At 35.5% G+C, this 26,394-nt stretch overlaps 1 protein-coding gene across 1 annotated transcript; it reads right to left on the bottom strand.

The window, feature by feature from the left end:
- Positions 1-66: 66 nt before the first annotated feature.
- gucy2ca (guanylate cyclase 2Ca) lies at positions 67-25,758 on the bottom strand. The gene is made up of 27 exons (XM_051713395.1): positions 25,395-25,758; positions 24,136-24,248; positions 23,848-23,915; positions 22,900-23,118; positions 22,706-22,824; positions 22,284-22,380; positions 17,976-18,090; positions 14,169-14,313; positions 13,982-14,064; positions 13,743-13,854; positions 13,584-13,665; positions 13,349-13,451; positions 13,200-13,262; positions 13,041-13,112; positions 9,414-9,518; positions 9,194-9,280; positions 8,468-8,600; positions 7,882-8,019; positions 7,018-7,106; positions 5,276-5,367; positions 5,023-5,181; positions 4,713-4,905; positions 2,896-3,070; positions 2,101-2,199; positions 1,921-2,015; positions 1,699-1,775; positions 67-1,591 (listed from the first exon to the last, which is right to left on the bottom strand). The coding sequence occupies exons 1-27, from the start codon at positions 25,588-25,590 to the stop codon at positions 1,417-1,419; spliced, it is 3,204 nt and encodes a 1,067-aa protein (XP_051569355.1). The 5' UTR covers positions 25,591-25,758; the 3' UTR covers positions 67-1,416.
- Between the last annotated feature and the right edge of the window lie 636 nt (positions 25,759-26,394).

Genomic DNA, 26,394 nt, shown 5'->3' with positions numbered 1-26,394 from the left:
GTAGTTATAATCAGGACTGATGTTAGTTAAAAAATCTAAATCAGTGAAAGTGGAAAATAATATTAATATATAATATTATTATGGCAGTTTTTTGACATTTCTCTCCTCTAAGGACCTCTGAGTAACTTTTATAAATTGATGCACAAGGGTTAATAGCTGGGTAGAAATATTGATTTATCTGATTAATCTTTATTTGAACGATCTTGATATCGATTCTTAAAATCCCAATATCACTCTTTTACTTTAAAGAATACTTCAGAGTTGGTTGTGTTTATTATATCTGCTATATGGTTTTGCCATTGTTGTTAATGTTTAAAATTAATATTTTCGTAATGTACCAAGCTAGAAAGTTCCCTGAATAATTAAAAGCATTAGCTGAAAGAGAATTTCTTTTATATGTAAGCAAAATGAACATTATAACGGAAGTATGCACAAATTTATCAAATCAAATTGTGTTTATATCTGAATTGAAATCAAATCAAATCAGGAAAGCTCCATCAATACCCAGCCATATTCAATATGGCAATTATATATACTGAATTCAGCTCACGTTTGGCACCAAATGCATATATTTGCAATTCATTTTCGTGTATATAATTGTTTGTTTGTTTATATACAGTTATAGACCTTTATATGGGATGAATTCAGTTTCAAATGTCATTAGCTGTTACTTTAAAGTCACAAAAATGACATCCGTCATTTAAAAAATACATCAATGTATTTTTTGGGGAGAATTTTTGCTGACTGATAAAAGTCAAATACTGTATATGTGTGTGTGTATATATAAGAAAAAAGCAGAGAAAATACAGTATATATATACTGTATTTTCTCTGCTCTTTTCTGTTTTGTTAATGTGTTCAGAAAACAGTGTCATATGTTTGTGTTTTATGTATATTAGCGAATGTATCAGAATTAATTTCTGCTGTCTCACATTTTTCTTCTATTATTTTATAAGCAATAAGTTTGGTTAATAAAACATTCTGAATAATACAATAAAGTTTGTCTCTTGTTCCATATTTATATTAGTAAGAAAAGATTGTTATGAAGTCATATTGCACATAAAAGTGATACATACAAAAAAAAAAACATTCATTCCAGGACAGAAAATGATTAAATCATCATATTTGCTCAATGAATATCAAATATGATTTACACAAAAACTCAATGAAGAATGCTTAAAGGGATAGTTCAACCAAAAATGAATATTCTGTCATCATTTACTCGTTCCAAACCTGTATGACTGTCTCAGTCACCATTCACTTTCATTGCATCTTTTGTCCTCACAGTGAAAGTGAATGGTGACTGGGACAGTCATTCAACATGAAGGTGATTAAATGATGACACTCTTGTTTTTTTTTAGGTGAACTATCCCTTTAACTACACAGTTAAATACACGAAACATCAGGTGTGTGTGTGTTACGGGTGTGTGTTGGGGTCAGTCAGGTGCAGGTATTCAGGCTGGTTATCGCTGCTGTGTCTCTGTGTTCGTCTCTGGCGTGTTGAGAGTGTTTTCCTCCATTCGTTTCCTTTTTTGTCGAGCGCAGAGATAATTCTGTCGGCCAGATCCTGCTGCAGACGCTGGAAGTTCTCTCTGACATTACAAACACAGTGTGTGTGTGAGTGTGTGAGTTCAGTATCACTTATGAATCTGACTAGTGCACTTGATTCATCACAGGACGTGAGCGTGTGTTTTCTTACGCTGTTGGTGGAGTCGGCAGGTTGTATTTCCGCCCCGTTACTCCAGTTAGCCAATATGTCATCTCCTTTCCTTTACCCTGAAACACACACACACACACAGTTTTACATTATGAGAACGGATTAGTGTGGATGTAAGTAGTAAGCTAGTATATATGAGTACAGAATGCACAGTATGCATACTACATACTGCAGAACTTGTACAGGTGTGTTGGTGTTTCTGACCTTCAGGTAAGTTTCTCCTCTGCGTTCACACTCAAACTGACAGTCTGTTCTCTGTAAGATCTCAATGGTCGACTCGCTCACGTGAATCCTCAGAGCTGCACAAACACTGATGCTTTACTGTACAGTGTGTGTGTGTTATATGTGTGCATATGAGATTGTGTGTATTTGTGTGTGTCTTACGCATGCCTGTGGACTCCATTCGTGACGCTGTGTTGACTGTGTCTCCAAACAGACAATACCTCGGCATCTTATTACCCACAACACCTGCAGCGCATGGACCTACACACACACATACACACACACACACACACAAACACTATGTATATAATACAGTAACTCATTTAATCTACTAGCAGTGGTTTTCAAAGTGTGGAGGTATTTTAAGGGGGGCCCAAAAGCTTGTTCCGTTCTCAAATCTTCTTCAATTCCACTCATTTAAATTTCCCGCATTGACACACAGAAAAACCAATAAAGTTTTTGCGCATTTTCTTTTCTCCGCCTATTTCTTCTTATATGGTGTCAGATGTGCTCACTGTAATGCACTTATATAAACAATAGGGTGAAGGGAAATTCATTAACAGTGAATTAACACTTATATTTGGGTCTGTTCCTCACACCTATCTTATGACTTTAGATGAAATATAGTACACAGGTGAAACAGAGACATCTTTTAAGGCACTTTTAAGTGCTTTTGGAGCTTGACAGTCAAAGAAAGTCATACTGATTTGGGACAACTTGAGGATGAGTTCATTTTTGGGTTAGCCATTATATTAACATCCACCCCGGTCGAATCGAGAACCAAGAGAACCTATACTGTACCTATACATAAAAACATTTTCATTTCATATTCAATTTAATACAACAAATTTGAATGATTTTTAGGAGTACTTTACACAGAAATGTATTCTGCTGGTATTTCATGATGAATGAGGCCCATGTGTTTCTATTGTATTAAACCTGTTTGTGTGTGTGTACCTGAGTGTATTCCGATTCGGATCCACAATGGAATTCCCGGCAGGTGTCTGAGCTGAAACGTTCCCAAGAACTCCAGAATGTCCAGAGCCATGAGACAAACGTCCACCGCATGTCTGTTACCGTTGCGTCTGGGCAGACCTGACGCAACCATGTATGCATCACCGATAGTCTCCACCTAACAGAGACAAAACATCCTAAGGTAATAGCCATCCCCGATGTGTTTGACTTTCTTTCTTCTGCAGAACACAAATGAAGATTTTTAGAAGAATATTTCAACTCTGTAGGTCCAGACAATGCAAGTGAATGCTCGCCAGAACTTTGAAGCTCCAAAACGCACATACGGGCAGCATAAAAGTAATCCATAAGACTCCAGTGGTTTAATCCATGTCTTCAGAAGTGATATGATAGGTGTGGGTGAGAAACAGATCAATATTTACATCCTTTTTTGCTAGAAATTCTTCTCCCTGTCCAGCAGGGGGCGATATGCATAAAGAATGTGAATCAACAAAAACACAAAAAGAAGAATGTAAAAGTGAAAGTGGAGATTGATAGTAAAAAAGAACTTGTATATCGATCTGTTTCCCACCCACACCTATCATATCACTTCTGGAGACATGGATTTAACCACTGGGGTATTATGGATTACTTTTATGCTGCCTTAATGTGATTTTTGGAGCTTCAAAGTTCTGGTCACCATTCACTTGCATTGTATGGACCTACAGAGCTTAAATATTCTTCTAAAAATGTTAATTTGTGTTCAGCAGAAGAAAGAAAATCAAACACATCCGGGATGACATGAGGGTGATTAAATGATGAGAGAATTGTAATTTTTTTGGTGAAATATTCCTTTAACTTTTGCTCTATTGTAAATGTAAATTTTGTAAATTTTGCAAATTTTGCAACCTGGTCTCACAGAATCACGTTTCTATATCTACATGTTTGCAAAATTATTTTTACATGGCTCGTTGTACATATCACTGCAGTTTTTCTGGTTAAATGAACACCAGAGACGCTACAACAACAATGACTTGTATTCACTTTCACCCAAATCACGAGTAAAACGGCAGATTATCAGTTCATAAACACTTACTTTTCATTCTGTTCCTCACACAACGCAATCTTATGACATCTAAGCTCTTTTACTATAGCGCATGACTCATTTTAATATTTTCATTACATAACCAACTACATTTACAAGCTTGTTTGAGTGTGATTAGATTGTGCGGTAGCTCGAATGATAGAGTGTTGCACTTGTGATGTAAGGGAGCGGGGTACGAGTCCTGAAGAGCACGCAACTCAACACATGAGCCCAAAGTGTCATAGAAGCACCTCAAAATAACATAATTGTGTTTTTCATTTCACTTTTGCTTTTTATGACACTATCAGTTAGGTTTAGGTTGAAGGTTTAGGGTAGGGAGGTCCGTTTTGTTGATTTAAAACTCGATAGAACATAAGCCTTAAAAGCCTCATCTGTTTGGGAGAACATTTAACTCTGTTTTAGTGCCACATAATGGAAATTTCACGTCGGAACTGCCGCAGTAAGTGTAATGAACCATGCATTGTCAGTTTGCAAATATGACGCCACAGTCACATCATTTTCAACATTTAAATTTTAAGCAAAACTTGACTTTTACATTTTCTGATTCACTACCACAGTGCTCGGGTGTTGTGGGTTGTTGCTAGGACATTGCTATGTGGTTGCTAGGGCGTTCTAAGTGGTTTTAGTATGTTGCGATATGGTTGCTAAGGTGTTCTGGGTGGTTTTAGCATGTTCATTTGTTATCTAATGCAAAGATATTCACACTAAATCGATGTACCTTGTAGACATCGTGGTTGTCGAGGATGCTGTCAAAGTTCTTGTAGATGTCATTGAGCATGTCCACCACCTCCATCGGTGTGCTGTGATGACAGAGAGTCGTGAAGCACACGATGTCACTGAAGTAGATAGTGACCTCATCATACAGCTCGGGCTCCACGCGACCAGTTTCCTTTAGTGAACGCACCACCGGCCTGAGAGTGAGAGACAGCTCTTTACTTGCACTTACTTCTAACTCAGTTACACTGGTTATAACTGGTTTATTATGCTATCTTTGCCTCTTGACAATATTTGAAGAACGTGTGTCTGACCCCGGCAGCAGCATGCAGTTGAGCTGATCGGCTCGGTCTCTCTCGGCCTTGTACAGCGCCGTTCTCTCCTCCACCAGGTGTTCCAGGTTTCTGGAGTACATCTGCAGTCTGCGGATCAGGTTGTCCATGTAGCTGGCGTTGGCCTGGTTGTGAAGATTACTGCAGAAACACATTCAAACACACAGCAGAACATCAGCTATGTTGGAGGATTTTCAAATGAACGTGACACATGAGTCTGGCTTCAGCCACACACCTGAAGATTTTCCCCAGAGTGCCCTCGATTCTCTTGAAGTCCGGTCTCTTCTCTGGATCCTCCTCCCAGCAGCTCTTGATCAACACAAACAGCTACATACACACAAACAAATACACTGTTATAGAGCGCAACAGTGCCTGGACACTTTTTCAGCCATCTTGCTTCCACAAGTGCTTTTCCAATTAATTTTCTCCATAGGAATTTCATAAAATCCTTCATTGAAGAGTTTTAAGCCATGAACCAAACCAACAATACAGAATATCAGTGTATTTTTGTTGTGTTTTCCTGTACAAATGTCTAAACATTCTTAAAACAGCATAAATTTACTTGAAAAGCAGAATGACAAAAGATATTTTATCTTGTTTTCAGAGAAATCTGACCAAATTTAGTAACGTTTATGCTTAAAACAAGAAAAAATTATTCGCCAGTTTGGTAAGGAAAAAAACTTGATTCAAAGGGAAAACAAGTTTATTTTTCTTCCTCCATTGGCAAATAGTTTTTTCTAGTTTTAAGCATAAAACCCACCAAATTTTGTTCCATTTCTCAAAAAACAAGACTTAATATCTTAAGTCATTCTGCTGCCCAGTAATTGTTTCTTGTTTTAATAATGTTTAGATATTTACCAGAAAATAAGACAAAAACATTCAGTAAGAAAATTAGTTTTTGCAGTGAACCAGCTCCGAGGTGAATCACAACATTACACACTTTGATTTGTAGCAAATAAGTATTTGAAAATTGGGCAAAAAGGCAAAGATACAAGACTTTTAATGTCTTTGAACTACAATCCCATGAATCATTGTGAATGATGTAATCGAATTAAAAGCTATTTAATTTTTTTAAATTATTTAATTAAAGTTGTCGAGTATAAGTATAGAAACTATATTTTAATTTCATTGCAAAATATTCAGATATATACAAATACATACAGTAAGTAGTTTAAAAGTTTAGGGAGAGCGACTCGTTGCTGCAGAGCTCTTTTAGCGCGCTTTGCTGTGATTCTATGATTTGTGGATTTCTCTTCAGGATTATGGGTTGTGTAGTTCTTCAACAGGAATTGCGCTATTAAACATGATTATTTTTTAAATGAAGTTGAAATAATCTGGAATGATGGCTTCAATAGAACCATCGAATAACAAGCTCGGAGCTCACTTTACTGACTTTAAAGATTAATAAGTTAGAGGGTCTGGGTATCTCAGCGAGTGTTGACGCAGACTACCACCCCTGGAGTCGCGAGATTGAATCCAGGGCGTGCTGAGTGACTCCAGCCGGGTCTCCTAAGCAACCAAATTGGCCCGGTTGCAAAGGGAGGGTGGAGTCACATGGGGTAACCTCCTCGTGGTCGTGATTAGGGGTTCTCGCTCTCAATGGGGCGCGTGGTAAGTTGTGCGTGGATCGTGGAGAGTAGCATGAGCCTCCACATGCTGTGAGTCTCCGCAGTGTCATGCACAACACGTCACGTGATAGATTGACTATCTCAGAAGCGGAGGTACCTGAGATTCGTCCTCCACCACCCGGATTGAGGTCAGTAACCGCACCACCATGAGGACCCACTAAGTAGTGGGAACTGGGCATGGCAAATTGGGAGAAAAGGGGATAAAAAAATTAAATATTTATAGGTTATTGTTAAAAATCTGTTTGTCTATAAAGAAAATGTATGGGATTTTAACTTCTGGAGCCAGACCGTTCCGCTCTATTGTGTGATAGTATATTGCATTCACAAACATTTAAGAAGGTATCTGTACCTCTGCTTCAGTCTCTCCAACGGACTCAAAACTGAGATCCGGTCTGAAGACATTCGGCCCTCTCGGATTCTGAACACGATAAAGTTTCTCTAAAACAGAGTGAGACAGATGTGTTTTGTAGATCAGTTGAGTAGTTCCCACCTATCAGGATACTGTGTGTTCCACCAACTTTGTGTAACATTATTTAAAGGTTAGGAACAAATGTTAAAATAATGTTAATGGAACATCCTTATGACTTTCTCCCTAATTTGGAATGCCCAATTCCCAATGCGCTCTAGGTCCTCGTGGTGGCGTAGTGACTCGCCTTAATCTGGGTGGCGGAGGACGAATCTCAGTTGCCTCCGTGTCTGAGACCGTCAATCCGCGCATCTTATCACGTGGCTTGTTGAGCGCGTTACCATGGAGACATAGTGCATGTGGAGGCTTCACGCTATTCTCCGCGGCATCCACACACAACTCACCACGCACCCCAACGAGGGCGAGAACCACATTATAGTGACCACGAGGAGGTTACCCCAACATGACTCTACCCACCCTAGCAACCGGGCCAATTTGGTTGCTTAGGAAGCCTGGCTGGAGTCACTTAGCACACCCTGCATTCAAACTTGTGACTCCAGGTGTGGTAGTTAGCGTCTTTACTCGCTGAGCTACCCAGGCCCCTTTATGACATGTTTAGCATATTATGGAACATTAACAAGTCAAATTAAGTTTTCAGGTAGTTTCACATTTTCAGGAATGTTCTGCTAACCTATAAATAAAGTTGTACTGATGTTAACAAATCTGGACATGTTCATGTTCCCCTCAGTCATATTGTAACGTTCAGAAAACATTTAAAAAGCATGAATGTGTTAGTTGTGTTTGTACCTGCAGTATCAGAACAGCAGCTGGTGTAAAACGGACTCTTTCTGAGGATGATCTCCTGAGAGATGATGGCGAAACTGTAGATGTCTCCTTTCTGAGAGATTCCCTGAACACGCATGTGCTCGGGAGCCGTCCACAAGTCTAATGCACACAGACACACGTGCCATTTATTAATTCGATTGATTCATTTCTCTTATTTCATTTTTTTAAAGATTGAAGTGTGTTGCAAACAGAATTGCAACAAATAATGGCTGTTTTCAAACAGGTTTCCCGAACGCTCTCCCCATTTTCCATTGGTCATTCAAACAGATTGCCCCGCCCCAAAACTCTCGCCATTGGTTGAGTCAAACTTATTTTTATCTGACGGCAGTTTAAGCTACAAGAAAATACTTTAACATACAAAAAAGAAATACACAATTCACCTTTATTGAAATTTGGTTCTCAATCGTATTTAATTTTAAATATATTGTTCATTTACATATATAGCCTATTTGAATGGTATTTCTGTAGTTAGTTAAAATGTATTTCATTATTCTCATGTATATCTCAGTATCGTGTTAGACTGCAGAACAACAGAAAGTGAACTGACCTTTCCCGGGCGTGAGGATTGTGTTACAGCCGAAGTCCGTGATCTTCACCACCATACGATTGTCCACAACACAGTTTGTCGATTTCAGTCTCCCGTGAACGCCGACGTTACTGGAGTGAAGGTACGACATTCCCTGATATCACCAACAGAGGGAGACAGTGAGCGGATTTACATGCACAATCTGATTAGGCTTAATATGCCGGCAATGTGTGTGGTCATGTAAACGGCAAAAACGTTTTTCCTTTATTAGGGTACGATCATAAACGTAGATTTTTGCCTATTACTCCGACTTCTACGATTTCATATAAAACAGCGTTTTCTCTAAGACTGATATGACTAGAGTCTCATTTTAAACATTTTCTATTTTTATCATTTTCTATTTTTTATAAAATACTATTGTATTATTTCTTTCTGTTTAAAAGTTTAGCAATTAGCCAAAAATCACTAAGTGCACCTTTTAAAGTCACCTGCAAACTCTGGTATGATACGCCCACTTTTTGCCATCCAATCAATTCCTGATGGATAAAATCAAGCCCCGCCTACACTTTCTTCTGGTTTAATATCTTGTTTCATGTTGACTTTAGGCAACGTCCCCATTCACATGTTTATGAGAACATAATATGAGAGTTATATTCCCAGCGCCATAAACCCGTCAAACTCTAAAAGTATGTTGATAGACAGAGCAGTAAAACCCACATCTATGCTCTATATAAATCACACACACACCTTCGCGATGTCGTACATGACTGAGATCTTAAACTCCAGATCCATGAAACTCTCATCAGGATACGAGATCTTATCGTTCAGCACATACTGAGAAAACAAACACAAACAACATGAGAGAACATTTACACAAGACAGCAGTGATCTAATGTGTTAATCTGTTCTCTTATCAAGAACTTTGATAAATTATTATTTTAATAATTCTGACAACTGACAGTTTTACCCTGAGTGATCCTCGCTCACAGAACTCAAAAACTCCAAACACACCACACTCAAACTTCACCGTCCCGTAGAACTTAGTCAGATTATAATAATCTATACGCAACAGCTGAGAGAGACAGAGAGTGTTATGGATCTTCACTTGATTTATTTACTAATAGTTCAACACAAAAACAAAATAATGTGGTGAATCTCATGAAACATGCCTGGATCATATTTCATCCCAAAATCAAAAGAAAGCAACAAGAAATTATATTTTGTGTAAAAATATTTTAGCTTATTTTTAGAACCATGCAGCTTTTTTTAAATTGTGACATTATTTTCATGACAATTAAACAAATTTCCCGTAAATATGTCATTATCGTAATGCTAAAAAATCTTGTTCTCATTACTGTAATGTGTTCAGATGTTGTTTTTCTCAATGGTGATTCTCATTACTGAAATACAAACCTACTGTAATACACTAATTGTTTATTTTATTACAATTTTATTTTATTGTAAATGTAAGGCAGTTCAACAATCGTATGTATTACACTAATCTTTTATTTTATTTAAATTTTAATTTATTGTAAATTAAAGACAGTAAAACAAACTTACTGTAATTCACAATTTTTTTTATTTAAATTTGATTTTATTATAAATTAAAGACAGTAAAACAAACTTACTGTAATTCACTAATTTTTTGTTTGATTTAAATTTTATTTTATTGTAAATTAAAGATAGTAAAACAAACTTACTGTAATTCACAAATTTTTTACTTTATTTAAATTGTATTTTATTGTAAATTATAAACAGTAAAACAAACTTACTGTAATTCACAAATTTTTTATTTGATTTAAATTTTATTTTATTGTAAATTAAAGATAGTAAAACAAACTTACTGTAATTCACTAATATTTTATTTCATTAAAATTTGATTTTATTGTAAATTAAAGATAGTAAAACAAACTTACTGTAATTCACTAATTTTTTATTTTATTTAAATTTTATTTTATTGTAAATTAAAGACAGTAAAACAAACTTACTGTAATTCACTAATTTTTTATTTTATTTAAATTTTATTTTATTGTAAATTAAAGACAGTAAAACAAACTTACTGTAATTCACTAATTGTTTATTTAATTTTTATTTTATTTTATTGTAAATTAAAGACAGTAAAACAAACTTACTGTAATTCACTAATTTTTTATTTTATTTAAATTTTATTTTATTGTAAATTAAAGACAGTAAAACAAACTTACTGTAATTCACTAATTTTTTATTTTATTTACATTTTATTTTATTGTAAATTAAAGACAGTAAAACAAACTTACTGTAATTCACTAATTTTTTTTATTTTATTTAAATTTTATTTTATTGTAAATTAAAGACAGTAAAACAAACTTACTGTATTAAACTAATTTAAAATTATATTTAAATTCTATTTTATTGTAAATTAAAGACAGTAAAACAAACTTACTTTAATTCACTAATTTTTTATTTTATTTAAATTTTATTTTATTGTAAATTAAAGACAGTAAAACAAACTTACTGTAATTCACTAATTTTTTATTTTATTTAAATTTTATTTTATTGTAAATTAAAGACAGTAAAACAAACTTACTGTAATTCACTAATTTTTTATTTTATTTACATTTTATTTTATTGTAAATTAAAGACAGTAAAACAAACTTACTGTAATTCACTAATTTTTTTATTTTATTTAAATTTTATTTTATTGTAAATTAAAGACAGTAAAACAAACTTACTGTAATTCACTAATTTTTTATTTCATTAAAATTTGATTTTATTGTAAATTAAAGATAGTAAAACAAACTTACTGTAATTCACTAATTTTTTATTTTATTTACATTTTATTTTATTGTAAATTAAAGACAGTAAAACAAACTTACTGTAATTCACTAATTTTTTTTATTTTATTTAAATTTTATTTTATTGTAAATTAAAGACAGTAAAACAAACTTACTGTATTAAACTAATTTAAAATTATATTTAAATTCTATTTTATTGTAAATTAAAGACAGTAAAACAAACTTACTTTAATTCACTAATTTTTTATTTTATTTAAATTTTATTTTATTGTAAATTAAAGACAGTAAAACAAACTTACTGTAATTCACTAATTTTTTATTTTATTTACATTTTATTTTATTGTAAATTAAAGACAGTAAAACAAACTTACTGTAATTCACTAATTTTTTATTTTATTTACATTTTATTTTATTGTAAATTAAAGACAGTAAAACAAACTTACTGTAATTCACTAATTTTTTTTATTTTATTTAAATTTTATTTTATTGTAAATTAAAGACAGTAAAACAAACTTACTGTATTAAACTAATTTAAAATTATATTTAAATTCTATTTTATTGTAAATTAAAGACAGTAAAACAAACTTACTTTAATTCACTAATTTTTTATTTTATTTAAATTTTATTTTATTGTAAAGACAGTAAAACAAACTTACTGTAATTCACTAATTTTTTATTTTATTTAAATTTTATTTTATTGTAAATTAAAGACAGTAAAACAAACTTACTGTAATTCACTAATTTTTTATTTTATTTACATTTTATTTTATTGTAAATTAAAGACAGTAAAACAAACTTACTGTAATTCACTAATTTTTTTATTTTATTTAAATTTTATTTTATTGTAAATTAAAGACAGTAAAACAAACTTACTGTATTAAACTAATTTAAAATTATATTTAAATTCTATTTTATTGTAAATTAAAGACAGTAAAACAAACTTACTGTAATTCACTAATTTTTTATTTCATTAAAATTTGATTTTATTGTAAATTAAAGACAGTAAACAAACTTACTGTAATTCACTAATTTTTTTATTTTATTTAAATTTTATTTTATTGTAAATTAAAGACAGTAAAACAAACTTACTGTATTAAACATTTAAAATTATATTTAAATTCTATTTTATTGTAAATTAAAGACAGTAAAACAAACTTACTGTAATTCACTAATTTTTTATTTTATTTAAATTTTATTTTATTGTAAATTAAAGACAGTAAAACAAACTTACTGTAATTCACTAATTTTTTTATTTTATTTAAATTTTATTTTATTGTAAATTAAAGACAGTAAAACAAACTTACTGTATTAAACTAATTTAAAATTATATTTAAATTCTATTTTATTGTAAATTAAAAGCAGTGCATCAAACTTACTGAATTACACTAATTTTTTATTTTATTAAAATTTTATTTTATTGTAAATTAAAGACAGTAAAACAAACTTACTGTATTAAACTAATTTAAAATTTTATTTAAATAAGTGTAAATTAAAGGCAGTACCACAAGTAAGATGTAAAAATACTTTAAAATGTAAATAAATATATCATAATCACATTACAGTCATGAGAATGACATGAGTTTGGGGCGGGACTATTAGTTTGTCCAGCCAATGGCAGATGCGGGAGTGTTCAGGAAACCTGTTTGAAAACAGCGATTATTTTTGCATTTCTGTTTGATGACAGTAGTGGTACAGAAATTAAACACGCTTTAATGTTCTTAAAAGTAGGTTTAATGGCCTTTTGATTTTGGGGTGATGTTTTTGTGAGATTCGCCCAATAATGGAGAGATTTATAATAAAGTAGTAAACGAGTGTTTTACTGCGTTGAGTTCAATCCGCTGATCCTCAGAGAAATTCCCATCTGTGTTCTTCAACTCCTTCAGAATGACCGGCTGCAGAGAGAGAGAGAGAGATTACACAACACACTCACACACACACACAGACTTCAGCTGACACACACATGAGAGAGTGAACGGCACCTTTTTGTCATATCGGCCCTTGTGTATCTGGATGCTGCTGTCTCCTTTCTTATCTTCATCAATCTACAACAAACACACTCAGTCAGCACATGTTCAGAGAGGATAAACAGATTATCTAATAGAAGACACACAGAGACAGACAGGTTTACTCTGAGGCTGATGTAGTTTGTCGCTTTGTCGTGTAGTGGTGTGATGAGCGCTGGATTGATGTGTGACCATTTCTTCTGATTGAAACGCACTCGCCTGTTCTGCCTGAATACACACACATACAGTTACTACACTTCTTACTAACTATGAAGTCGCTATTAAAAATTGGCTTCATTTTCTTCATGCAAAATATAATATGATTTTAGGGTGAAATATGGAGATTTACTCGTGCTGTACCTGTACAAGATAAAAGCAATCGCAGTTGCCATGACAACACTGAGGCCGAGAACTATCATGATGATATTCTGAACCTCTAATGCTGAAAACACAAACACACAAATTATGTTGAGAACCTTTAATAGCAGTTATTTACTGAAGTCAGAGTGATGCAATTACCATGAGCAGGTTTGTCGCTGGGCAGACGGGATCCAGCCCACGGCAGGTCAGGGTTCGAGTGATTCTGCTTCGTTTTGTTACTGGACGTGTCGAACACAAACAGCGTCTTATACTGAAGACAAACATGAGAGTGCATGAGACATTTTACTGCCATAATGTCACAATTATTCCCATACAAAACCAGATATTAAACGACAAAGTAATGTAGGGAAGGACTTGATTTTTTTAAAGCGTCTCACCTGGTTTGTACTAGTCGTGTAAACTACCGACAGATTGAGATCTCTGTCACCACTAGCATCTAATTCATAGTGTCCACCAAAACCTGCACACACACACACTTTCAGTAGTATACGGTCCAGAGTCCCGCTCGCTCATCCAGAGTGATAGTGTTTGTTAAGGACACTAGGGGGCGTAAACGAGTCTTACCTTCAAACGACATGTTTCTGAAGGGGTTTTCGATGATGCTGCTGGTCTTGCCAGATGACTTCTTAATCGCTAGTAGATTCTCTCTCATCACGTGACCGAACAGAAGCACAGCGTCATGGTAACCGACCACGTAATCGTTCAGCACCTGCAGGGCGAGAATTTAATTAGCTTTGCTCAATACTCTGGCGTAGCCACGGGTGGGCCTGGGTGGGCCGGTGCACCCAATCACTGTCTTATGCCCCTATTACACCAACTGGATAATGCTGGATTGGATAATGGCAGGATAATGTCTGATCAAAGCTTTCAAAACAACCGCAGCTCAAAAAACGAAACTAGATCGCTCACATTACAATAAAGCTATTTACACTGTAAACACACGATGTGGTGATGAGACACGCGTTCAGTTGATGAGCATCCCTTATCGTCTGGTATCGTGCAGCAGCTCCAACCACTTTATTTTCCCTATATAATAATATATTTGTACCAAATGTCATATACAGGGTGGCCAAAAAAAAACAATGGGGCCACTATGTTTGATTGCTCACATCTTAAAAATGCATTATAGGCGTTGGCACGATTTTTGGCGTACTTCTACGACTTTTTGTAAACAACAAAATGACGTCACTGTGACATCATTGTGAGCACTTACTTTTACTTATTTATTTGTAGCAAGTTGTTGCTCACAATGAAGTCACAGTGACGTCATTTTATTGTTTACAAAAAGTCGTAGAAGTACGCCAAAAATCATACAAACGCCTTTATGCATTTTTTACCCCCTTTTTCTCCCCAATTTGGAATGTCCAATTCCCAATGCGCTCTAAGTCCTCGTGGTGGTGCAGTGACACAATCCGGGTGGCGGAGGACGAATCTCAATTGCCTCCACATCTGAAACCGTCAAACCGCGCATCTTATCACGTGGCTTGTTGAGCGTGTTACCGCTGAGACTTCATGCTATTCTCTGCGGTATCCATACACAACTCACCACGTGCCCCACCGAGAGCGAACCACATTATAGCGACCACGAGGAGGTTACCCCATGTGACTCTACCCTCCCTAGCAACCGGGCCAATCTGGTTGCTTAAGAGACCTGGCTGGAGTCACTCAGCACACCCTGGATTTGAACTTGCGTCTCCAGGGGTGATAGTCAGCGTCAATACTAAGATACACCATATTGCCAAAAGTATTCGCTCATCTGCCTTTAGACGCATATGAACTTAAGTGACATCCCATTCTTAATCCATAGGGTTTAATATGACGTCGGCCCACCCTTTGCAGCTATAACAGCTTCAACTCTTCTGGGAAGGCTTTCCACAAGGTTTAGGAGTGTGTTTATGGGAATTTTTGACCATTCTTCCAGAACCGCATTTGTGAGGTCAGACACTGATGTTGGACGAGAAGGCCTGGCTCACAGTCTTCGCTCTAATTCATCCCAAAGGTGCTCTATCGGGTTGAGGTCAGGACTCTGTGCAGGCCAGTCAAGTTCTTCCACACCAAACTCGCTCATCCATGTCTTTATGGACCTTGCTTTGTGCACTGGTGCGCAGTCATGTTGGAACAGGAAGGGGCCATCCCCAAACTGTTCCCACAAAGTTGGGAGCATGGAATTGTCCAAAATCTCTTGGTATGCTGAAGCATTCAGAGTTCCTTCCACTGGAACTAAGGGGCCAAGCCCAGCTCCTGAAAAACAACCCCACACCATAATCCGTCCTCCACCAAACTTCACAGTTGGCACAATGCAGCCAGACAAGTACCGTTCTCTTGGCAACCACCAAACCCAGACTCGTCCATCAGATTGCCAGATGGAGAAGTGTGATTCGTCACTCCAGAGAACGCGTCTCCACTGCTCTAGAGTCCAGTGGTGGCGTGCTTTACACCACTGCATCCGACGCTTTGCATTGCTCTTGGTGATTTATGGCTTGGATGCAGCTGCTCGGCCATGGAAACCCATTCCATGAAGCTCTCTACGCACTGTTCTTGAGCTAATCTGAAGGCCACATGAACTTTGGAGGTCTGTAGCGATTGACTCTGCAGAAAGTTGGCGACCTCTGCGCACTATGCGCCTCAGCATCCGCTGACCCCGCTCTGTCATTTTACGTGGTTACGAGTTGCTGTCATTCCCAATCGCTTCCACTTTGTTATAATACCACTGACAGTTGACTGTGGAATATTTAGTAGCAAGGAAATTTCACGACTGGACTTGTTGCACGGGTGGCATCCTATCACAGTACCACGCTGGAATTCACTGAGCTCCTGAGAGCGGCCCATTCTTTCACAAATGTTTGTAGAAGCAGTCTGCATGCCTAGGTGCTTCATTTTATACACCTGTGGCCATTGAAGTGATTGGAACACCTGAATTCAATTATTTGGATGGGTGAGTGAATACTGTTGGCAATATAGTGTATGTGCAACCAAACACAGTGGCCCTGTTTTTTTTTGGGCCACCCTGTATATAAATTGATTGCTATGAATTGTGTTAATTAGGCTATATATTTAATAATTTCTGACCTGTTCATCAAAACCAGATCGAGTTGATATAATAAGATGCTGAATTAAAGGATGTTAAAATGCTCTCAAAACACCATCCACTTAATTTAAGATAAAATAATGTTAATTACAAGTATCATATGTATGAAATGATTATGCATTTTATTTGTTATAACTTCTATCCGTTGCATCAAAAGCAGCTCATGACAGCACAAGCAACTCTGAAATAAATGATTTTGGATGATAAAATATGCTCTCAAAACTCCCAAGACTTTTCAACTCCAGAATTTTTGATGTCATAACTTAGCGAAACAGTCAGGCGAAGATAGCTCAGAATATTTTTCTCCACCTCGGAACCAAATTAGAGTTGCAGTGAAACGAACACAGAAAAAAAGTCATTATATTGACAGTAACCACAGCGGAGACATAACAAAAGTACCCTTTTCCCTCATTTTTATCCGTCATTTTCATCCGTTTGGTAAAAAGTTACCAAAATGGGTTTATTCCATGGTTAAAATGTCCATTCTGTTTTTCTAGGGTAAATCCCCCGAATCCCCTTATAATAATTCATATCTGTTCTCAGCCACAAGTAAGGTTTCATATGTTCTGCATGTAAAATTAAATAAAAAATGTCTAAATGTGCTCAAACACGACTATTTTAATATTCTTAAAGAAGTAAACAAGCTTAAGTAGCAGAATATCCTTAATACGCCCCTGAAAAAAATGAGCTAAAATGCATTCAATAATTTCTTTTGGCCCAAAGGTTTCTGCCTATGCAACTGGCTCAAACAGATCCAAGTTTAAGTCCTTATTCAGTGAAAATCTTCCTTTAGCTCTCTTTAGCACAATAATGAGCAATAGCATTATCTGATTCATTAATTGCTGTTTTTAACGAATATTTGATTGTGAATCAGTCTGGTCTGGTTCTCGAGTTCAACTCAATGACTCAATGATCTGGCGGCAGCGGCTAACAGCTCACTGGCGAGGATGAGTAGCAGTGAATAACTACTTCAATTTGGGTCCTCACACACAGATATCATAAGACTTCACTTTAATGAAACTTTATGATGCTTTTTCATTATTTAGGAGTTCAGACTTATTTACTTTCATTATATGCAAAAGAGTGACCAAGTATTCTTCAAAAATGTTTCTTTTGTGTTCCACAGAAGAAAGAAAGTAATTTGGAACAACATTAGGGTGAATAAATGATGTCTTAATTTTCATTTCTGTGTTAACTTTGCCTTTTGACATGAATTGCTTTGAATTAAAAGGGAACAGATGAAAAACTGATCAAGAGAGAGAGATGTATAAATGGAGATTTACCAAGCTGTTTATTTTCCAGAAGTTGTTGCTGGAGTAGTTCCTGAAGTTGTGCATGGTGACCACCAGAACGTTCCGCATGTGCTCAAAGCTGGAGTAGTTGGTGTGATATCCCTCACTGAAACACACATGACAGCAGAACTGTGTTCAAACACTGTGAAACTTCTCTTTTGAAGCTACACCACAAGCTACTAAAATATTTAGGGGAGAAAAATTATATTTAACTACAGTATAAACGTAACTATCAGCTGATTTTATTGTATGTTCTGATTACAGAATTAAATAATACTACTTTTTAAATATATATATTGTTAAGTCGATATAAATGTTGTTATATGAACTGTATAATTATATTTATAATATCATCTTAGATCTTTAATGCTTTTTTGCCATGTAAATACTGTTCTGATCTGTTCTGACAACACTGATCTGAATAAGAACACAATACTAATAACTGAGTCGAAAATATTAAACAGCAGAAATTAACTTTTAATTAATTAATTTAACTTTTTAATTAATCAAAAAAGAAGTTGTGGCTTCTGCGCATTGGCTCAAGTGAATAGCGGAATCATTTATTAAAACCGAACGGACGAACCGATTCATTAATATGAATTGGACTTCTCAACACTACATTACATATAAGTGAATCGTGAGTTGTAAATTTTAACCATTTCTTTTATTTGAACTGCCGAACGAACCGATTCTTTAAAATAAATTGGACTTTCCAATGCTTCATACAAGTGAATCGGTGAGTTGTTCATTTGAACTCATTCATTTACATAAACTGCCGAACGAACTGATTCATTAAAATGAATTGGACTTCCAAACACTCCATTACATATAAGTGAATCGTGAGTTGTAAATTTTAACCATTTCTTTTATTTGAACTGTCCGAACGAACCGATTCATTAAAATGAATAAGACTTCTCAACAATACATTACATAAAAGTGAATCGGTGAGTTGTTCATTTGAACTCATTCATTTACATAAACTGTCCGAACGAACCGATTCATTCAAATGAGTTAGACTTCTCAACACTACATTACATATAAGTGAATCGGTCAGTTGTTCATTTGAACTCATTCATTTACATAAACTGTCCGAACGAACCGATTCATTAAAATGAATTAGACTTCTCAACACTACATTACATATAAGTGAATCGTGAGTTGTAAATTTTAACCATTTCTTTTATTTGAACTGCCGAACGAACCGATTCTTTAAAATAAATTGGACTTTCCAACGCTTCATACAAGTGAATCGGTGAGTTGTTAATTTGAACTCATTCATTTACATAAACTGCCGAACGAACTGATTCATTAAAATGAATTGGACTTCCAAACACTCCATTACATATAAGTGAATCGTGAGTTGTAAATTTTAACCATTTCTTTTATTTGAACTGCCGAACGAACCGATTCATTAATATGAATTGGACTTTCCAATGCTTCATACAAGTGAATCGGTGAGTTGTTAATTTGAACTCATTCATTTACATAAACTGCCGAACGAACTGATTCATTAAAATGAATTGGACTTCCAAACACTCCATTACATATAAGTGAATCGTGAGTTGTAAATTTTAACCATTTCTTTTATTTGAACTGTCCGAACGAACCGATTCATTAAAATGAATAAGACTTCTCAACAATACATTACATAAAAGTGAATCAGTGAGTTGTTCATTTGAACTCATTCATTTACATAAACTGTCCGAACGAACCGATTCATTCAAATGAGTTAGACTTCTCAACACTACATTACATATAAGTGAATCGTGAGTTGTAAATTTTAACCATTTCTTTTATTTGAACTGCTGACGAACCGATTCTCTAAAATAAATTGGACTTTCCAACGCTTCATACAAGTGAATCGGTGAGTTGTTCACTTGAACTTATTCATTTACGTAAACTGTCAGAACGAACCGATTCATTAAAATGAATTGGACTTCCCAACACTACATTACATATAAGTGAATCGTGAGTTGTAAATTTTAACCATTTCTTTTATTTGAACTGCCGAACGAACCGATTCTTTAAAATAAATTGGACTTTCCAACGCTTCATACAAGTGAATCAGTGAGTTGTTAATTTGAACTCATTCATTTACATAAACTGTCCGAACGAACCGATTCATTAAAATGAATTGGTCTTCCCAACACTACATTACATATAAGTGAATCGTGAGTTGTAAATTTGAACCATTTCTTTTATTTGAACTGCCGAACGAACTGATTCTCTAAAATAAATTGAACTTTCCAACGCTTCATACAAGTGAATCGGTGAGTTGTTCATTTGAACTCATTCATTTACATAAACTGTCCGAACGAACCGATTCATTAAAATGAGTTAGACTTCTCAACACTACATTACATATAAGTGAATCGGTGAGTTGTTCATTTGAACTCATTCATTTACATAAACTGTCCGAACGAACCGATTCATTAAAATGAATTAGACTTCTCAACACTACATTACATATAAGTGAATCGTGAGTTGTAAATTTTAACCATTTCTTTTATTTGAACTGCCGAACGAACCGATTCATTAAAATGAATTGGTCTTCCCAACACTACATTACATATAAGTGAATCGTGAGTTGTAAATTTGAACCATTTCTTTTATTTGAACTGCCGAACGAACTGATTCTCTAAAATAAATTGAACTTTCCAACGCTTCATACAAGTGAATCGGTGAGTTGTTCATTTGAACTCATTCATTTACATAAACTGTCCGAACGAACCGATTCATTAAAATGAGTTAGACTTCTCAACACTACATTACATATAAGTGAATCGGTGAGTTGTTCATTTGAACTCATTCATTTACATAAACTGTCCGAACGAACCGATTCATTAAAATGAATTAGACTTCTCAACACTACATTACATATAAGTGAATCGTGAGTTGTAAATTTTAACCATTTCTTTTATTTGAACTGCCGAACGAACCGATTCTTTAAAATAAATTTGACTTTCCAATGCTTCATACAAGTGAATCGGTGAGTTGTTAATTTGAACTCATTCATTTACATAAACTGCCGAACGAACTGATTCATTAAAATGAATTGGACTTCCAAACACTCCATTACATATAAGTGAATCGTGAGTTGTAAATTTTAACCATTTCTTTTATTTGAACTGTCCGAACGAACCGATTCATTAAAATGAATAAGACTTCTCAACAATACATTACATAAAAGTGAATCAGTGAGTTGTTCATTTGAACTCATTCATTTACATAAACTGTCCGAACGAACCGATTCATTCAAAGGAATTAGACTTCCCAACACTACGTTACATATAAGTGAATCGTGAGTTGTAAATTTGAACCATTTCTTTTATTTGAACTGCTGAACGAACCGATTCTTTAAAATAAATTTGACTTTCCAACGCTTCATACAAGTGAATCGTTGAGTTGTTCATTTGAACTTATTCATTTACGTAAACTGTCAGAACGAACCGATTCATTAAAATGAATTGGACTTCCCAACACTACATTACATATAAGTGAATCATGAGTTGTAAATTTTAACCATTTCTTTTATTTGAACTGCCGAACGAACCGATTCTTTAAAATAAATTGGACTTCCCAACACCACATTACATATAAGTGAATCAGTGAATAATTTATTTTAACCTGTTTATTTTAATGAACTGTCCGAAAGTATCGACTCACTTAAATGAACTGGACTTCCCAATGCTACATATCGGTGAGTCATTAATTTTAACCAGTTCATTTAAATGAAATGTCGGAACAAACCAATTCAATACAATGAACTGGACTGCCCAACTCTACATATTAGTGAATTGGTGAATGGTTTATTTTAACAATTTCATTCATAACAGTCTGAACGAACTGATTCACTAAACAGAATTGGACTTCCCAATGCTACATACAAGTGAATCGGTGAGTCATTCATATTAACTGGTTAATTTACATGAACTGTCTGAATGAACTGATTCAATGAAATGAATTGGACTTCCCAACGTAACCCAATATAAGTGAACCTGTGAATCATTTTTTTTAACTGGTTCATTTAAATAAATGGTGAGTGTGTTCTTGCTGCGTTTGTGATAAAATGTGTCAAATGTAGAGTTTGATGATGATACACTGCGCTAGACTTTGGAAAAAGTAGTGCGTTGAGTAAAAGCTACACTATTCTGAAAAAAGCTGAGCTACTGTCTTGCTATTGTAAATTGTAGTTAAGCATTGCTATTTTTAGTTGGTAACTCTCCATCAGTGCAGCAGAACACTGAGTGAGTGAAAGGATCTGAGGTGGCTTAATGAAGATGATGATCATGGACTCACTTGTACAGGTCAATGAGGACAAACAGCACTTCTGCTGGAACACTGCTTGTGTTCTTCATGGACTGAACATCATCTGGAGTTCCACACACAACAAAAACTGCAACAAACACACCGTTGTACCATGTAAATACCATGAAAAATGTAGCACCATGAACTATATCAAAGTACATTTACGCATTTGGCAGACGCTTTTACGCAAAGCGACTGACAGTGCACTTATTACAGGGACAGTCCCCCCAGAGCAACCTGGAGTTAAGTGCCTTGCCCAAGAACACAATGGTGGTGGCTGTGGGGATCAAACCAGCAACCTTCTGATTACCAGTTATGTGCTTTAGCCCACTACACCACCACCACTCATACCATGGTAGTATCAAAATTAGACAGATAGACAGACAGACAGATAGACAGGGTGATTACTCAACTGTTGCTATGGCGATCAGGGTTTCTGAGGGCTGCTGTCAGCTCTTCTTGGCTCCTCAGCATCTCTCTGGAGACATTGGATGAGAACAGAGCGGACGGCGCCTCCAGAGCATTTATATACCTGCCAGAAAACATCTTAGTGTATATTTGCGTTATGTGTGTTTATGTTGTCTGTAGCATGTAATCATGTATTTACCAGAAGCATTCCTCTGTGTTGTTGGGTTTTTTATAAATATATGCTGTTTTCCACTCCGGTTTCAGATGAAGAACGGCCTCGTTCCAGAAATGGACGAAGAAGTCTGAAATTTTGCGCGCAGGAGGCAACAGACGGGTGAGTTTCTCTTTATAGTCACACGACAGACCAAAACTACCAGCTGAGATGATCGGGATAGTTAAAGTCAAACCAATTTCTTGACTGAGAGAGACAGAGAGAGAAAGAAAGACAGAAAGTTGGCTTAATTTCTGTTATCTGGGTCATTTGTGTCTTGTATGCATGACGGGGTCTGGGGAGGGGGCTGGAGGGGCATTGCCCCCCTAGATTTGCCTCGAGGCCCCCCAGAAACTTCTGATGCCCCTGCCCTGACTGATGACGAAACTATTTAACATTGCAACATATTAACCCCCCACCCCCCTTATTATGTACATATGCTTTATTGCATTGTTCTTATATTTAAAGGACCTGGATTTAATTACATCTGTACTTACACTGTTAAACATACCCCTAGAGTCCCTAACCCTTACTCTAAACACTAACACTAACCCTACTCCTAAACCCTAACCTTACCCCTAATCCTAAACCTGCCTGTACCAAACAATCTGTTATCTCCCTTTTCTACCACCTTAAATATTGGTATCGGCAAAATCCACTAGCAGCCGGCCTCTATTCTATACTGATTGTAAATAATAGGGTGTGGCAAAGTGACATTGTCTTGCTTAAGGTTGTGATTATTCAGTGATACCACCAGAATTTACTCAGTTACCAATTTAAACTACATGTGTATGAGTCCCAAACTCACTGTGACGGGGTTGAAATGATGTAGTGCTTTAGGGTTAGTAATGATAAACAGCCATTTGTACTTTGTGTATCTGTAACCATATTTAGGATGAAAAACCCTCATTTGTATTTCCATGATCAGTAACTTACTCGACCAGCTGGAAAGTTGCGTATGTGCAGGACGGGCCCAGCATGACACAGCCAACCTCACTGTTGTTCTAGTGGACAAAACAAAGAGAAAATCTCAAATGTCACTGTATTTACCGCTGCAGGGATTTACACGGCCCAGTAGAGCGCTGGTTTAAATCTTTACTATAAAGTTTCCAGCATGCTTGAGGAAGGACAACACGCTTATTAACATGAACACAGTGGAAAGTCCTTCAAATGTCCTTTGAGCTGCAGCTTCAGGACATTAGAGAGAAATAATGCAGAACTTACATGCAGTGATTTGAGAATCTCCACGGCTTCACATGTACTGCTGCTGCAACCTCTGCGCCGGTAAAGAGTCGTGTTAAAACCGCTGAACAGCACCTTGATCATGAAGTCCAACCCTTCAAGAATAAAAGAGCACAATATATTATTATTATCATTAATGTTATTAATATTTTATTGATATTTGACTACATGAGTTCAAGGCCCTTCTTCAGTACTGACACTAAACAGGCTACAAAACAATTTCTGTAGCTGTTCAACATGGTCGAAGGTATTAATTCATGTTTTGGTACCTCTTGCTTCTTTAATGTTCTCTCAAACTGTGTTTTTCCCATGCAAACAACTCAATACACGTATGTCAACACTGTCAGATATTTCTTATAAATACTGACAAATCTACTTCACTTCAATGAATGAATGAACTGACATTAAAAGATGGTTTCAAATTGAGTGTCAGATCCATCTATTGACAAAAATCTGATGGTGTAGACAAAATAACCAGATTTCACACATTAAATGCAATTTTGTTTTAATGTTGAGATTTTTGTTGTTGTTGTTGTTGTTGTTGTTGGTTAGGATATAATGTAATAATGTTTGTTACTGTTATTAATGTTCATTTTTATATAATTATGTAAAAAAGCATCATGTTTTGTAATTATATCTGTTACTTTAAAGTAATTTATTTACCCCAGATTTTTCAAAATAGCCCATAACTTCCCCAAACCTGGGGAAAGTTGGGCCATTTTTAAAAAAAAGTCATATTTCAATGGCTCGATGTTATATATGATTTCATATATATATAAGTGTATTAGTTTTACCACTGTTATAATACCCCATTGTCCAAAACTACTTGAAACTGTGTGACCAGCTTGGTCTTTATCTATTGTATAGTTGCTCAGCTTTTCTTTACAGAACAAAATAAAAAATGATTAAATTAAATACATCTTTTACACATCTTTAAAGCTGTAATTTTAAGTAATGCACTTTAACATATGGTAATAATTATTTCAAGTGTTTTTGTATCATAGGATTGTCAACTAATGTCTTTCTAATGTCTCTGCAGAAATGCAATATTTTTATATTTCACTTCAGATCCTCACAAACACACTGAGAGTCTCAGCTGATCTTCAATGTTGCTCACAGATGTGGGTCTCGGATCACGATACTAGAACTGAACTTGCATTAAACGCTCACATGCTTTACCCTACTTTACTGGAGCTCAAACAAAAACAACTAAAAGTCTTTTCAAGCATGCTTCTGCTCACCTGCATCCTTGTTCTTTTTGTTTTCCGCTTCAACAGCCTCAACAACCACATTCTGTACAAACTTCAGACTCCAGGGCGAACCTTCATCCTCCAGCAGAACCACATTCATTGTGACCGAAGAGTTTCTACAGGATAAAACGTCAAATCCAGAGACACAGAACACAGACGCGAAGCAGAACCACAACAAACCCAACATCACGTTCACAGTCTACAGTGAGTCACAACTCAGTTAATGTAATTCCTGAAGTCCACCCGTTTAATTCCAGAATCTATCCTCCAACGCCACCGTCCACATTCACACAATCCTTCAACGTCCCATGAAGCCTCTAAACAGACATCATGTCCTCTTTTAACTGCAGCGATTTGTGTTTTAACAGGAACTTGAAGAGGAAATACATGTACAGGTGTGTCTCTGTGTGTTAATGAACAACCAACACCGAACAAACAACATCAGCCTCTGAAAAAACCTTCATCCATCATACTTCTGTGGTCATTTCTGATCAGAATCAACTTCTACTGAGTGTACCAACGATCTTCATGGAGATCCATCAACTGAAATTAATTTATTAGAAGCCAAGTATCTCAGAAAGTGTCCCACAAAAGTAAATCCTTCAGTTTTGACATATCCCATAAATTGTTTCTGTATAATATTATCTCTGTTTCTGCTGGTCACAGAACGTACCAGAATGTTTGAACGTCTAGTAAACGTCCTGGAAGACCACAGAGGGGCCAAAGGTCGTGTGGGGCTGTAAAGCGGTCATGTCAGATAAATTGTGTGTTATAAAAGCAGACAGATTGCATGTCTGTAAAACTGCTGGACAGATGCTCATAAAAATCTCTCTTTAAGATCTGGAATCAGTGTTTACAGACAGATGGACGTCAGGAAGATCTGAGTGTGATGTCCAGGAGAAATCTGATAGCTACATACAGTATCTATATACATTGTGAATTTCACAAAACTTGTAAAGCTCATGTCCAGCTCATATTTCCCACCAAAATC

This window comes from Myxocyprinus asiaticus, chromosome 13 (genome assembly GCF_019703515.2).
Source record: "Myxocyprinus asiaticus isolate MX2 ecotype Aquarium Trade chromosome 13, UBuf_Myxa_2, whole genome shotgun sequence".
Classification (NCBI taxonomy): Eukaryota; Metazoa; Chordata; class Actinopteri; order Cypriniformes; family Catostomidae; genus Myxocyprinus; species Myxocyprinus asiaticus.
The sequence above is the reverse complement of the archived record's forward strand: the minus strand, read 5'-3'. Positions and strand labels throughout refer to the sequence as shown.

Coding starts and splice junctions, on each gene's coding strand:
- gucy2ca (XM_051713395.1), bottom strand. CDS start 25,590: ATGTTGGGTTTGTTGTGGTTCTGCTTCGCGTCTGTGTTCTGTGTCTCT. Junction 23,916..24,135: donor AGATTCTCAAATCACTGCAT/GTAAGTTCTGCA, acceptor TTTGTCCACTAG/AACAACAGTGAGGTTGGCTG. Junction 13,855..13,981: donor ACACGACTAGTACAAACCAG/GTGAGACGCTTT, acceptor GTTTGTCTTCAG/TATAAGACGCTGTTTGTGTT.